General features: G+C 35.0%; 1 protein-coding gene across 2 annotated transcripts in view; it reads left to right on the top strand.

The window, feature by feature from the left end:
* The window catches only part of PHKB (phosphorylase kinase, beta), a 206,318-nt gene that overhangs the window by 87,852 nt on the left and 103,174 nt on the right, over window positions 1-15,292 (top strand). For both annotated transcript variants that reach the window (XM_006887813.1, XM_006887814.1), the window contains exons 9-10: window positions 8,679-8,774; window positions 14,503-14,700. In XM_006887813.1, coding sequence (XP_006887875.1) covers window positions 8,679-8,774; window positions 14,503-14,700 — 294 coding nt within the window. The remainder of the gene's footprint in view (window positions 1-8,678; window positions 8,775-14,502; window positions 14,701-15,292) is intronic.

Here is a 15,292-nt window from a genome sequence, read left to right as displayed (position 1 = left end):
GCAAAGACCATGGCCTGTATCAGACGCACCTTAGTCTCCAGAGAGACACCATTACTCTTCACTACTTTGAAGAGGTCCCTAACAGTACTACTTATTAATTTAGAATGCCTGTATCTTTGCTGTATACTGTTTACATTGAATCTTTCCTAATTCTACCTATCTTTTAAGACTCATCTTTGGTAACCAAGAATGATTTGGTAAACTTTTCCCTGAAAATGTTTGAAGATCACTCAGCCATAACTCTAAGAGCACCTAAATGCTTTACTAGGAATTTCGATTCTGAGTGATATATGTATTAAAGGTGTTATACCAGAGTCAGACTTTCTCAATTTTAGACAACACATTGAAATAATTTGAAGAATTTAAAGGAAAAAAATTGATATACATAATTATAAAAAATATATCTTTTTATTGTCATTTGGCAGCTTAATAAGCATACTAGGTTATTTTAATACACATTTAGTTTTATAACTTTAGAATTAATTAATGTAATTAGTGCATTGCATTTTCTGATCCCTTCACCCAATTTGGTTTCTGATATTCATTTATTAATTTTTACTTCCCTTTCTTTCCCATCTCATTCCTGGTAACAATACAAAGAATAATTCTGTGTATAACTCCTTTCTTTAGATTTTTAATAATAGTGATGTTATCACTGCCTTTTTTAAAAAACCCAAAACCTTTTTTATTTTACAAGAAGAATAGATGCTGTTTTGTCCATCAGAAATCTGATTGTGACAGTCTTCCATTTTGACTGGGAAGCTTTTAAGATCTAGGCAAGTCTTTTGGGAGAATTATCAAATTACCATCTCTCCATATGGGGTACATATGACTATCACAAATCACTGGTCAGGGCAAAGCATCACCAGGCCAGAAACATTACTAGATGATCATCCCACTTTTACATGGACTTCTTCTTATTTCACTGTTTATGGTGAGTTCCCATCTATATGATTGAAACAAAAGATCATGACTGTCTTAAAAAGTGATCGTTCCAGGCACTGAAAAGAATCACCACAATCAATAGCTTCCAGTAGATGTTGTTGAGTAAAAGTTATCTGACATCTTTTTTTTTTTCATTTACAAGATGCTATTTTAAATTTGAAATTTTAATGAAAGTTTATAAAGAACTTGGATTTTCATTCATTCATTGTTGCACATTTTCCTCCCTCCCCTCCACCCCCCAGTTTGCATTTTTCTTTGGAAAACAGTTCTTTCATTGTGCAGTTCCCCCCAGACCACATCACTTCCATTTTATGAATGATTAATGCCACTAAATGATTTGTTCTATGTTCATCCATGTTGTGCAGTGTTTCTCATATTCGTAGTTATTTCTTTTTGATGTATATTGTCTTTGTGTGCACCATAGTTTCTTTAACTATTCCTCTGTTAATGGACACTTATGTTGTTTCCATATCTTTGCTGTTGTATATCATGCTTTTGCCCATGTTTCTCCCGTGGAGCAGCTGATGGATTTGAACCATGTTTCTTTAGATTGGTAGCACAGTTCCTTACCCAGTAGGCCACAAGAGATCCATGTATACATAGTAGTATATTTTTTTACTTTGCCTGTTTTCATGTCATTTTTTGGTACTGTGGTGGTTTGTGTATTGCTGTGAGACTGAAAGCTATGCCAGAGGTATTTAAAATATCAGCGAGGTCACCCATGGTGAACAGGTTCAGTAGAGAATACAGATTAAGAAGCAAGATTAGCCGTTGACTCCTGAAATAATGGGCCCTTAGAACCTATGAATAGCCTAAGAACATTGTGGGTTTAGTGCTAGAAGCAAGTCTCTCAAATTTGAAGACTGTGCATGAGCTGGCTCCCCAAAGTACAGTATCCTTGACACTGCAGTATTGAAATAATAGTTACATTTTGCTGGAAAAAGTTCAAAAAAGACTGGAGCAATTAATCAACTCTCCAAAAATTCAAGCTGGATTCAGAAAATTCCATTTGGAAATAACATCAATGCTTAAGTAAGATGGATTTTGGCTGAAAAAAAATCAGAAAGATGTTTACTTATGTTTTATTGATTCTGCAAAGACACTTGACAGTGTAAATTGTAAAAAAAAAGTGTAGTTAATACTGAAAAGAATGGGTTTACTTTTACTTGCCGTCCTTCTAAACCTGTGCATAGTCCTAGAATCAGTTCAAACAGAACTAGGGGGAACTGTCAATTTAGAATATTTTCATTACTCCCGAAAGAAACTCAGACCCTAAGCCATCTCTCTGTAATCGGCGCTCATCCCCTTCCAAGTGACAGGATACCGTTAATCTATTTTATTTTCTTGTACATTTGTCTGTTCAAGACATTGCATATAAATTTAATCATGTAAGTCTTCTTTCTGAGTGACTTCTTTTACCACATCTGTTTAGTTTTTTATTGAGCAAGTAATCTGAGAAACTGGACTATATTAAGAAGCATCAATTTAGCATCAGTATTGGAGGAAGACTAATCACCATCTTACCGTCTTACAGAAAGTAAAGAGAACTTGAAGCACTTAAGATATTCAAAGAATACAGCTTTCAATCTGATTACAACTCAAAGAAAGTAAAATTTTTCATAACTAACCCAATAGACAGTATCATTCTAAATGGAGAGAAATTTCCAGTTGTCAAGGATTTCATTTAACTTAGGTTCACAAGAAACATCCATGGAATCAGCAGCCAAAACATCACTAGATGCATTGCACTGGTCTAATAATATCCTGTGAAGGACCTCTTTAAAGTGCTAAAAAGCAAAGATGTCAAGTTAAAGGTTAAGTAAGATGTGCCTGACACAGTTGCTTCATATTATATGAAAGTTGGATAGTGTATAATAAAGACCAAAGAACTCCTTTACTTTGTGGTGTTGGCATAGAGCATTGGATATAGCGTACACTGCCAAGAGGACAAGCAAATCCTCCTTGGAAAAGGGGCAGGCAAGGTCTTCCTTGGAAGCAAAGCTGCTGACACTTAATCGGAAATGTCTTACCATGTTGTCAAGTCTGATTAGTCCTTGCAAACATACGTTAGGCTTTGAACAGTAGAGGATCAGCGAGGGAGAAGAAGAGTCTTCATGAAATGGAGTGACATAAAGAACACAACAATGAGTTTCAGACAGAAGAGATTGTTAGAGTGGTGTTGGCCTCCGGTAAGTTCTCAATCTTGTGTATGCGGAGTCAGTGTGATTCACAGTCCACTCAATGGAATCTAAGAACATCACTGCCAACATTCTTAATTTTTTCTGAAATAATAATACCTGTTTTATAGAAAATAAACTAAATATATATTTTTTTAAATCCAGAAATGATTTCAGTATGTATATTGGCATCTTGTGGGAGAAGGATGGGCAATCTCCTCCCATGTGAGTTACTATCCCTGAAGACCTGCATAAGTGATTCAGCTGTGAGTCAGTTCCAACTTGATAGCACACAACAACAGCAACAGATGTCAGATCTCTACATGCATGACCCTCCATTGGGTTTTTGAGGCTTTAAATCACTCAGGATAGGTTTGTCCATCTTCTTTCAAGGAAGCGGTCTGGCGGCACCCTCACCAAGGCATATCTGTTTGTTCTTTTGATAGTCCATGGGATATTCATTCAGTACTTTTCTCCAACACCACACAACTCAGAAGCTTCAATTCCTCTATCACCTTTATTTATTATCCAGCTCTCCGATGCATAACAAGTAATTGACAAGATACCATCTCTGAATCAGGCACCCTTTAGACCCCAAACTAACATCATTGCTCCTCAGTAATTTGATGAGATCCCTGACTGCAGACTTTCCCAATGTAATATTTTTCCTAATCTCCTGACTGCTGGTACCAAAAGAGTTGATTGTGGATCCAGGTAAGATGAAGTCATTGATAGTTTCAATCTTTTCTCCATCTGACATGATATTACTTATTGGTCTAGTGGTGAGAATTTAGGCTAATAGGAAATATCATAATAAACACAGGAAAGATGGAGTTGTCAAGGATTTCATTCTACTTGAAACCACAGTCAATATCCATGGAAGCAGCAATCAGGAACTCAAAAATCATATTGCATTGGGCAAAACTCCTCTCTCAAGAAGTTATTTGAAAAGTACTAAAAAGCAAGATTGTCAGTTTAAAGGCTAAGTTGTACTTGACCAAGCTCCCGTATTTTCAGATACTTCATGTGAGAATTGGGCTGTGAAGAAGACTGAAAAAAGGCCACTCCTTAACTTTTAGTTTTGGCACAGAGAACAAAAAGAACAAAGAAAAATGTTTTTCTGGAAATGCAACCAGGGTCTTCATAGAGGCAGGGATGGTGATATGTTCTCTCTTATGTACTTTTTGCCTGTTTTCAGGAGTTTGGGGGGAAAAATCATGTTCAACAAAGTGGACAACAATCAGTGAAAGAGAAGAAGACCTTCAGTGTAATGGATTAACGCAGGGACTAAACAAATGGGCTTGAATACTCTGGAGATCTCAGAGGTGGTGCAGGCCTGGGCAGGGTGTCGATATGTTGTTCATAGGATCTCCATGAGTCATAGGTGATTCAGTAACACCTAACAACAACAGTAACTGGGACTCTGCTCTTAGACATTCTGATTTAATGGCTCTCAGCAGAGGTCTTGGCTTTGGGATTTTTCACATGAAGGATTTGCAATCTAATGTCTAATTTCATGGAAGGTTGGGAAATCTGTGCGATTACAGCCTCTAAAACCCACTGGAGGGTCAGTCAGGGTTGGTTCCAACTCAGTGGTACAGACACACACAATCAGGATTATAATGTACAGATAGGAATGAAATCAACTGCTATAAGCAGAGTTAGTTATTCATCTTGTTTAATATGATGTCTGGTTCCAACAAAGTTAGGCTGAGTTGACTGCCCTGTGATTATTTTAGATAGAAATACAGATCAATACTAGCTGACTCTGTTAGGCACACAGGCACCACATGTTGTGAGTTGAGCCTCTCTGTTTTTCCTTTTTTTTTTTTTTTCAGAATAATATCATATATAGAGTGCCCTAGTTATACAAAGACTTTCATTTATGTTTCTTATACAGAAAATTGCAGAAACTTAACTTTGAAAATGTGAAAATTTGTAACTCTGCAGCAGTTAAAGATTCTCCAGTAAAAAGTACTACATTTAAAATGGCATATGACTTTTTTAGTGTTTAAACATCTTCTAATCATCAATGTACTTGAAAAAGTTATAGTCATATTAAAGGTCAGGCAAAAGAACTGGCATTAAAAAAGAAATGTTTCTCTCCAAGGGGGGGGGAATCAAAGAAGATGCAAAAGTGGAGGAGATTTGTATGTTTATTCTCTGTTATTTTTGAAGACCGTTTATGTAGTGTTTTAGAAGACTTTATCAGATGTGTATGTTGTTATTGTTATGTGCCATCAAATTGAAACCAGCTCACAGCTGACCTTCCAGCAGAGTTTCACAGCCTATAAATCATATAGAAGGAGACTACCCGTCTTTCTCGTTCTGGTGGGTTTGAAGTGAGTGCCTTTGGGTTGCAAATTATTATCATTATGGCACCAGCACTTCTTTAGACGATAGATAGATAGATAGATAGATAGATAGATAGATAGATAGATAGATAGATATTAATTTTATATGTATAATCTAATTTGCTCTTGTGGTGTAGTCTCTAGAGAATTGTGCTGCTTACCTAAAGGTGGCCAGTTGAAGTTCACCAGCAGTTCCACAAGAGAAAGTTGGACATTCTCCTCCCTTGCCATTTACGCGTTCAGAAAACCCTCTGGAAGATCAGTTCCAACACAGTGGCAGTGAGTTGACTTGAGATAGAGAGACGCACATGTACACACGCATAAAGTCTTTACACTTAATGTACTTTTAAAAGTACAGCCTTAGTTGGGAGCTCAAATCTTGAATATTTTCTATATTTATGAACTGAGAACTGTGCATTTTCTTTGAAAGCTCTTAAAGTTCCATCTGGGCCTCTAAGGGTGGAACCCCAAAAGTCTTGGTTTTTGTCTTTTATGTGTTCCAAGTGTAAGATAAGATAAATGTTAATTGTATTTTTATTAGAAATTATTGGATGGAATATTCTTTTTGTGTTATAATTATTTTGTTTTCTCACACTTACTATTATTCATATTTAAAGGTTATTATAAATAATATATAAAACTATTTTCAATCGTTTTCTTTTGGGTCACTACTTAAAATGAAAATGTAATAAAATGGTCTAATTTGTGCTTTGTGTACAGGAAAAGCTCAACTGAGGCAGAGCCACATTTAGTAACATAATCATAGAGCCCTTAATATTGATGATATATGTTTTCACAATCTCAAATTTATTCTGTATAAATACTTTAACAAATAATTTTAGATATGTTAATAATCCATAAATATAATTTTGTAATAATTAAGTAGTAGTGGTTTTAAAAATGCTAATTTACACTCTGGTATGGTTAAGCAGTAAGTTTGTGATGCTGAGTTTAAATAGTCTTAGACCCTGAGAATTAATGCTTAGTTCACCCCTCTCTTTAATTAAAAAAAATTCTTTTTCAATTGTATATAAACAGAATATTCTGTAAAGAAGAGAATCTTAGATTGTGAGGAGGGCTACTAAGAAGTGACTTTCTGCCTCAGTAGAAGTTGGCTGGTTTTATGTCATTACTACCACAGCTATGGTGAGGGCTGTCCCCGTCAGTAAGTGTTATATCACTTTTCAGAATCTATAACAGTTAAGGAAGAAAACAATGCTTAACTAGGCAGGAAGACCTAGTCATCTCTGTGTGGAGTAGTTTTACTTCCAGAGGACTAGAAAAGAACAGGTATAGTTAATCCATTTTAAAAGGCAGTAAGTCCATTGACTTTGTCTGAAGAAAGTGGTTAATAGATAAAAGAGAGATCCCGACATTCCTACATAACATTTTCCTTTTAACTGAGTTATATTTGACCAGTACCACCTTGTGGTACAGATAACACCCTGGCTTCAGAAACCCTCCTAGAAGTTCTTGAGCCAAGCTTGGGGATTGAGTGCAACCTTTTCCTAACATTGGAGCTCTGGTTCCCATGACAACCTTCAGGCAGACTCACTGAAACTCCGTTTAGGGTAAAGTTTGAGCTGTCAGTCAATCTTAAAATACCACTTTAGATGGAGTGAGATATTATGGCAGAGTTGTGATGATTTCAGGAAATGAAAGATGAAAATAAAATATCCAAGCTAATAAGATACTCTGTAGTGACATATACATGCAAAACATCCTTTCATATTCCTATTTTTAATTGGGGAAATCAAATTACTGACAAATGAGCTGAGACCAAACTCTTGAAAGTTGATGACTAGAGAGATTGCTCATGTTATGCAAAATGTTCAAAGCAATGCAGTCCATATGTGGCTTCCTTTGAAATTTGCAGGCCTGAATTTAATGTGTCTGATGATTTAGAATAGGTGATAATTAATTCCATGTGTGGATACTCTTAGCTGACTTTAAAAAAATCTTACTTCAGAGTGTGGATGTTTGCCCACAGCTTTGGAAGAATTTTATCTGGGACATAATGCCTGAGGCATAGTATATTTTTGAAAGCATACAGGCAAATAGTATCATTAACTAACCTTTGATCCCGGTGTTAAAATAACACTTTGAGCTTTTTCCAACTTTAAGGCATGTTTCTTAGAGGGAGGCAGATGAAAACTGAGACTTTGATAAATTGAGATAAATAAGGCATTTATTTATAGCCCCACAATAGAAAATGACTGTTTACATTACTCAAATAGAGCAGAGAATTGCCAAATTTGCTTTTTCATTTCATTATTTATAAACTAACCTACTTCATCTTTAGATTGTATCTTTTAAAAATCTGGTTCATGTAATTAGATTCCTTAATTGCCAGCAGAAGGATAAATTATAGCCTCTAGTGGCCTAGTGGTAAGAAAATGTGCTGCAGTCCCAAAGGCACACATTCAAATCCACCAGCTGCTCCGTGGGAGAAGGATGGGCAGTTGCCTCTCTTGTGATTAACACCCTCTGAAGGGTTTGTTGTGGGTGTGTTTCCACAGATGGTACACAACTGAAAAACCTCCCGGAGGGTCAGCTCAGTGGTACACAACAACGACAGCATTAGATGACATTCACACGCTCCAAACACTTTATTGCTTTCTTCCTCTTTTTTGCCATTTTGTCCTAATCACACTATTTCCTCCTGTTTCCTTAAATGCTTTCTATTTTTTTCAGGCCTCAGTTTTCCTCTACAGCTTAAAAACACGCACAAATAGATATCCCAGCATTGCTCACCCGCTTCTCACTGAAATGCACAATGTACATAGAATGCTGACACACAATGGGAACTCGCTAGCAGTATTTGCATTATTAGTGTTTGTGATTCTATTGTGTTTATATTTTAAGTATTTTTCACATCCATATTTTACATTATGATCAGTGTTCTTTGTCAGAAATGTCTACTTTAGATGTTGCAAATTTGAATTACTTCTTTCCTAATTCTTGTCAAAAATTTCAGGTGGACTTCAGTTTTTGCATTTTCAATAAGTTATTATTCATTGTAAGTATGTTCATAGGAGGAAATTTATGAAATACTAAATGTGTTAAAAAAGAAAGTATCTTCTGGAATCTCACAATTCATTACAATATTAATATTTTATTTACATTTCTTATAGTCAAAATGCCAAATGTCCTGTGTTCTTTGCTCTGAAGTTATGAAATGTCTTTCTCTTTCTCTTTCCAGGGCTGCTCCTGGTCAGTTATATTTGTGGACCTTGATGCTCATAATCGCAACAGGCAAACTTTGTGTTCACTGCTTCCCAGAGAGTCAAGATCTCATGTAAGACATTCTTGTAGCAAAATGAAAATGATTCTTTTGTGATTATTTTGTAGTTTTGTTTTCATTTTTTTAAAAGTACTCTAAAATGGTTTGTGTTGTCCATACGAGATAATAGACATTATTCCTTACTGAGGAGCTCGAACTCAGACAATTAACAGTCTTTTGTAAGAAATAGAAAATTTGACATGTTATTCTTCTGGGGCCATTGAAGAGGGGTGTAGCTATATATTATAGCACAGTGAATCCTTTTTGTCATGGAAGATTAGAAAAGTATTTTTAAGTTGAAATCTCTTTGACTTCCTCTTCATTTAGAAGTTCTAGTATGATCGTTATCCCCCCTTTTGCATAGTAGTTTCCCTCCTCCATGGACTGATACCTCCGGTTCCCTATTTTTAATGTCATACATCTGCTATACTTTCTGTATTTCTTTGTCTGAGTCAATTTCTGAATGATATAATATATGACAATTTTGGCATGTTGTCTGTCCTTGGCTGTCAAGAAAAATCAACTCTTTTAGACTTGGGAATAAAATAGTAACTTACAGATTAACCTCCAAGAAAATTAATAAAGCACCTCATGAAAAAAGAAAGAGGACACCTATAAAGACTTGGTAAACACCAAAACATCAGCAGTGAATAATGATAAGATAAGCCATAAAGAAAATGAACTCAGCAAATAATAGCAGGTGGAACAGCAAAATCAGCAACTCCAATAAAAAGAGTGCAGCAAAATGACAAAGATGAAACCATAGCTATCGATAATTACACTGAATGTGAATAGATTAAATGCACCAGTCAGGAGAAAAAGATTAGCACAGTGGATAAGAAAGCATTATCGATTAGTACGTTGCCTATAAGAGACACATCTAAGACACAAGAAAACTATAGACTAAAAATCAAAGGTAGGAAAAACTGTATCAGGCGAACAACAGTCTATAAAGAGCAGTGGTAACTATTAGTTTCTGATAAAACATACGTAAAGGCAAAGACCTGCAAAGGAGACAAGAAGGGCGTTATGTAAAGGTCACTTGAACAAGCGGGCATAACTGTAATTTGTGTCTACTTAGTTAGTGGCAGAGCCACAAGATGAAGCAAACTTTAAGAGCTGAATAGATAAGGAGCAAACACACAGTAATATGAGGAAACATCAATACACGATTGTTGATGAAGGATAGAATAACTCAACAGAGACTCAGACGAACTCAACAGTTCAGTTAACCAACTGGATTTCATAGACATATGAACAATACTCCACCTAAGAGGAGTAGAGGATACATTCTTCTCTATTGTACATGAGCTACTCTCCAGAATAGGCCATATGTTAGATCGCAATCTATAATAAATTTTAAAACTCAGATCTCTATACTGTAAAATTAGAAACCAGCATCAGGGAAATTGGGATGGGAGGATGATAACCAAGTATATAGAAATTAAATAATACCCTACTTGAAAAACTATTATACAATAGAATAAAAAAGGAAGTCAGTAAATTTCCTGAAACAAATGAGTTTGTAAACTCAACATGCCAAAATGTTTGGGACACAGCAAAAGCAGTGTTCAGAGGTCAGTTTATAACAATGTACACGCACAAAAGAAAAGAAGGAATAGCTTACAAAAACAAAGATGCCTTAGCTCAGTATCTTCAGGAATTAGAAAAAGAACAGTGCCTACACTTTCCAGGAGAAAGGAAATAATAAAAAGTGTAGAAAGAAATGAAACAGAAAATAGAGAAACCATAGAATAGAACTTGTTTTTTTACAAGTGAATAAAATCTGTAAGCCACTGACAAATTTACCAAATAAAAAGGAGAGGACACAAGTACAGTAAGAAATGGGTGATCCATAACAGAACCAAGTGAAATAAAAGGATTAAAGGAACACAGTGATTCTCCAGCAAAACTAAAAATCTGAAGAAAAATAAACAAATGTATGAAAATTCGTATTTGAACGCTGCATCAAAAAAGAAATTGAGGAGGTCACGATGACACTTCAACCAAATAAAAAAATCCTTCACTGGAGAATTCCACGAAACAGAGAACTGGCACACATCCTACTCAACCTATTTCAGAATATAGAACAAGATAGGATACACCCGAACACATCCTGTGATAGAAGCAAAATCCTGATACCAACCCTGGAAAGAAAACGATAGATAAATATCCCTCATGAATATAGATGCAGCACTTCTCTCAAACCCTGGAGTGTAGAATACAGCTTCATATTTGAAAAATCATTCATTGTGATTAAGAGAGATTCGTGCCAGGTATATAAAAATGGTTCAACGTTTTAAAAAAAGTCATTTTAATGTACCATAGCAATAAATGAAAGAAGAAAGACCATCTGATCATCTTAATTAATGCAAAAAAAGGCATTTGACAATATTTAACACCCATTTCACATAAATATGCCCAACAAATAGAAATAAAGGGAAATTCTTCAACAGAAGTAAAAGCATATACACAAAACCAACAATCCACATTACTGTCGCTGAGCGGAGATGGAAGGCATTCCTCTGGACAAAGGAAACTAGGCAAGATTTCCCCTTCCCATCATTCTTATTAAATATTGTATAGGGAGGTCTGGTCTGATCAATAAGGCAAAAATGGGAGATAAAAGTCATCCAACTTTGTAAAATAGAAGCAGAACTTCCTCTCTTTGCCGATGATATAATCACATATATTAAAAAATCCCACAGATGCAGGAAGAACATTAGTGAATCTAATAAAACACTTAAGCAGAAAAGCAGGGTGCAAGAGCAACATACAAATATCAGTCCAGCTCCTCTGCATATAATAACAAAAGGTATTCTAAAAAAAAAAGAAGACGAAATAAAGAACAACATTTATAATAGTCACTCACAAGATGAAATACATGGGAATAAACCTACAAAAACACTACAAAATTCTACAAGAAATTTAAAGACTCATTCACAAATGGAAAAGCATAGCATACTTGTAGATCGGAAGGGTGGATGGACAGCGCACGAGAGGGAGACCCTGGATGAAATGGATTGGTACAGTAATTGGGGCAGTGGAGGTTGGTGTGTCAGAATTAGTGAGACTGGCTCAGGACAGGGAAGGGTTCAAAGTTTCTATACACAGAGTTGCTATACATCACAGGCAACTCAGTGGCATGTAACATACTAGGACAAGTTTGGAAGCAGGAATGGCATCCACTTCCTAAATAACATACCTCTGGAAGCTCTATGAACTTGGATAAATGTTGATAGCTGTAGAGGGGCTTCAGGACTTCTGTTCATAGGGTCTCTATGAGTTGTGCTTGACTCAAAGGCAATCAACAAAAACAACAACTCATAGATCAGAAGTATGAAAATGGCAGTACTACCACAAACAATCTACACATACAATGCAGTCCCAATCCCAACCTAGAGTACAGAATATATAATTATTTTTCAAAGAGAACACATAATCACCACCTTTATACGAAAAAAATAGAGACCCAAGGTAAACAAAATGATACTAAAGAAGAAAAACCAAGTAGGAGGCCTTATGCTTCCTGATCTTAAAACCTGTGAAAAACAATGTATAAGTGTAAAATAACTTAGTATGTAAACCAGTATAAAAGAAAATGAAAACAAACCTATTACACAGCCCCAGTCATCAAAAGAGTTTATGCAAGTGTTGTATATAGACTAATAGAATAGAATTGAGAACCTAGGAATAAATCCCTCCACCTGTGGACAAGTGATCTTTTACAAAGAAGTGAAATCTATTAAGTGAAGAAAAGACCTTTAACAAATATTGTTGCTGCATGTCATTGATTTGACTGTGACGCCTAGTGACCGTATGTACAACAGATCTGGAATTTGCTCTGTCCTGTGCCATCTTCACAGTTTCCCAAAACCTCAGCCCCATTGGTGTGGTCACCGTGTCAATCCATCTTGTTGAGGACTTCCTCTCTCTGACCTTCCACTTTCCCCAAAATGATGTCTTTTCAAGGCTTAATTCTTCCTTACAACATGACTGAAGCATGTAAGGTGACATTTCTAAAGAACAATAATAAACGAGGGGGAAAAATGTTAACTAAATATTGCTGTGGTGGTTGCTGTTAGGTGCCATCAAATCTACCACAACACATAGCGACCCTATCAGCGACAAATCTGAACCGTGCCCTACCCTGTTCCATTCTCACTGTCTCTGACATGTTCAAACCTATCAGTAACTTCTCCAAAGAAAGATGAACAATTGCTTCCTTGACAAGAATTTTACTTCAAGAAATATACGAAAAAATTTTTTCTATTTTTTTATGAAAAGCCACAAATCATAATGGCTTATTCAATCATTCATATACATTTTTATGTTGTTGATAACAATTACAATACCTCATCAATCTCTTAATTGTATATTGTCTTTCCCTTTATCGAAGTTACTCATTTAAATTTCACTTCTGTCTCCTTCCCTTCTAATCCATTTCTTATTGTTGTGTTGGAACCAACTCATAGCTGATCATCTGGAACAATAAGGAATGCAACAATGAATGAATGGAAAACCAAAGTCTCTGTAAATGTTCATTAAAATTAAAAAATAAATGAAAAAAAAGAGTAATGATCAGGGAGCTTGGATGACTTAGTGGTAAGGTGTTGGACTGCCAAGCCAAAGGCAGGCATTTCATGCTCAAGAATTCATGAAGTACTACACAACATAACTGAATCTAGAACAAATTTTGATGAGTGACATGTAAATCACAAAATGACAAATATTGTATAAGACCACTGTTATAAAAACCCTAGGAAAAACTTATATACAAATAGAATCATTCTTCAGTGGTTATGAGAGATTGGTAGGGAAGGAGATAGACGTAAAAATTAATAACTTCTATAAAGGGAAAGACAATATACAAAAAGAGATTGATGAGGTATTGTAATTGTTATTAACATCATAAAACAAAATGAATATAAGAATGATTGAATAAAAAGTCAATATGATTTGTCTTTTCATAAAAAAATAGAAAAAATTTTTTCTTCTATTTCTTGAAATAAAATTCTTGTCATTTTCATCATTAATTTCCTTTGATAAATTCAGTTATTCACCTTTTGTTCAACCAAGCAAATATAGTTTTAGAATGACAACATATGGGTATACATATTTCCATCTATTATACAAAGAGATAATATTTTCTTTTTGCAAAACTGAAACTATATTTTTCATGAAGTTTGATAACCCAGTTATGCTAATAAGCAAAAAAAGCACATCATGAACATGGTTCCATATCAGTAAGCATATTTCTACAAGATAAGTTTTAATTGCTGTTTATTTATTGAACTGATGTTTGGATATTTAGACTGTCTTCTGTTTTCTCCGTGTAAGCAAAGACTAAATGGTTATGACAAACTAAATTGTGATTGCTAGTCCTTGGATTACATACTGCCTTGTTAAAATTTGGGTCTAAATGTTGATCATTGAAAATATTCCTTCTTTATGAATAAGGCTTTACCTTCCTAATATATATATGTATGTGTATGTGTGTGTAGATAGCTCTCTGCATATATAAATAGACTGAGATATCCTCCCTCTCTACACACACACACACATATTTATATTTATATCTATATAAACATACACATATGTTATAAACATATAATTTTTCCTTGCAGAAAAGCTTTCATATTGTTAAATAACTTTTATTTTTTTATCTTCATAATTGTCTCTGATCTAAGCTGGTCCTATCAGTAGTAACACTTACATTCTCTTCTTTTTCTTGTTGCCCCAGAACACAGATGCAGCCTTGATCCCCTGCATCAGTTATCCTGCGTTTGCCCTCGATGATGAAGTTCTGTTTAGCCAGACGCTTGATAAAGTTGTTAGAAAATTAAAAGGAAAATACGGATTTAAGCGTTTCTTAAGAGATGGCTACCGAACAGCATTGGAAGATCCCAATAGACGGTACTATAAACCAGCTGAAATTAAGGTATCCAAAAACCCCTCCCAAATTAACAGTTTCTTAGTGAGAAATGGTTGTTACTGCATTCAGAGTTATGAAATGGTGTGTGTTTGGCGTCTTAGGAGAAAATTCAAGTAAGTCTTCTTTTGTAAGAGCAAAGAGTTTTTATTTGATAAAACAAACACAAGGAAGTGGTTTCATATCACAGAAGTGTGGAATAAAGGAGGGAAAATTTAGAAAGAATTGCCAACCAGAGATAATTATAATTTATTCTGTACATTTTCCTTTGAATGACAATAGATAGTTTTTTTTTAAAAAAAATTGTCAACTCATAAGCTTTCTTAACAAAACATCCTAGCCAGATATTAAATCATTAACTCTTGACACAAATTGCCTTTGCTAGTATTTCTATAGCATTTTGTATAAATGCTTTAATGTAAGGATTGATCTGGTCACTTCTACTGGAATTCCTTTAAGTGGAAAAAAATGAAATTGAATCACCTGTACTCTGAAGACTTTGAAGTGTAAAACCCCCATTTCCTGGCTGTGAGGAAGTGATGACAGTTATTCAAGATACAATACAAATCAGACTTGGGGTCCTCTGCTTTTTACCTGTATG

This window comes from Elephantulus edwardii, unplaced genomic scaffold (genome assembly GCF_000299155.1).
Source record: "Elephantulus edwardii isolate Elephantulus edwardi_28Jun2011 unplaced genomic scaffold, EleEdw1.0 scaffold00062, whole genome shotgun sequence".
NCBI lineage: Eukaryota > Metazoa > Chordata > Mammalia > Macroscelidea > Macroscelididae > Elephantulus > Elephantulus edwardii.
The sequence above is the reverse complement of the archived record's forward strand: the minus strand, read 5'-3'. Positions and strand labels throughout refer to the sequence as shown.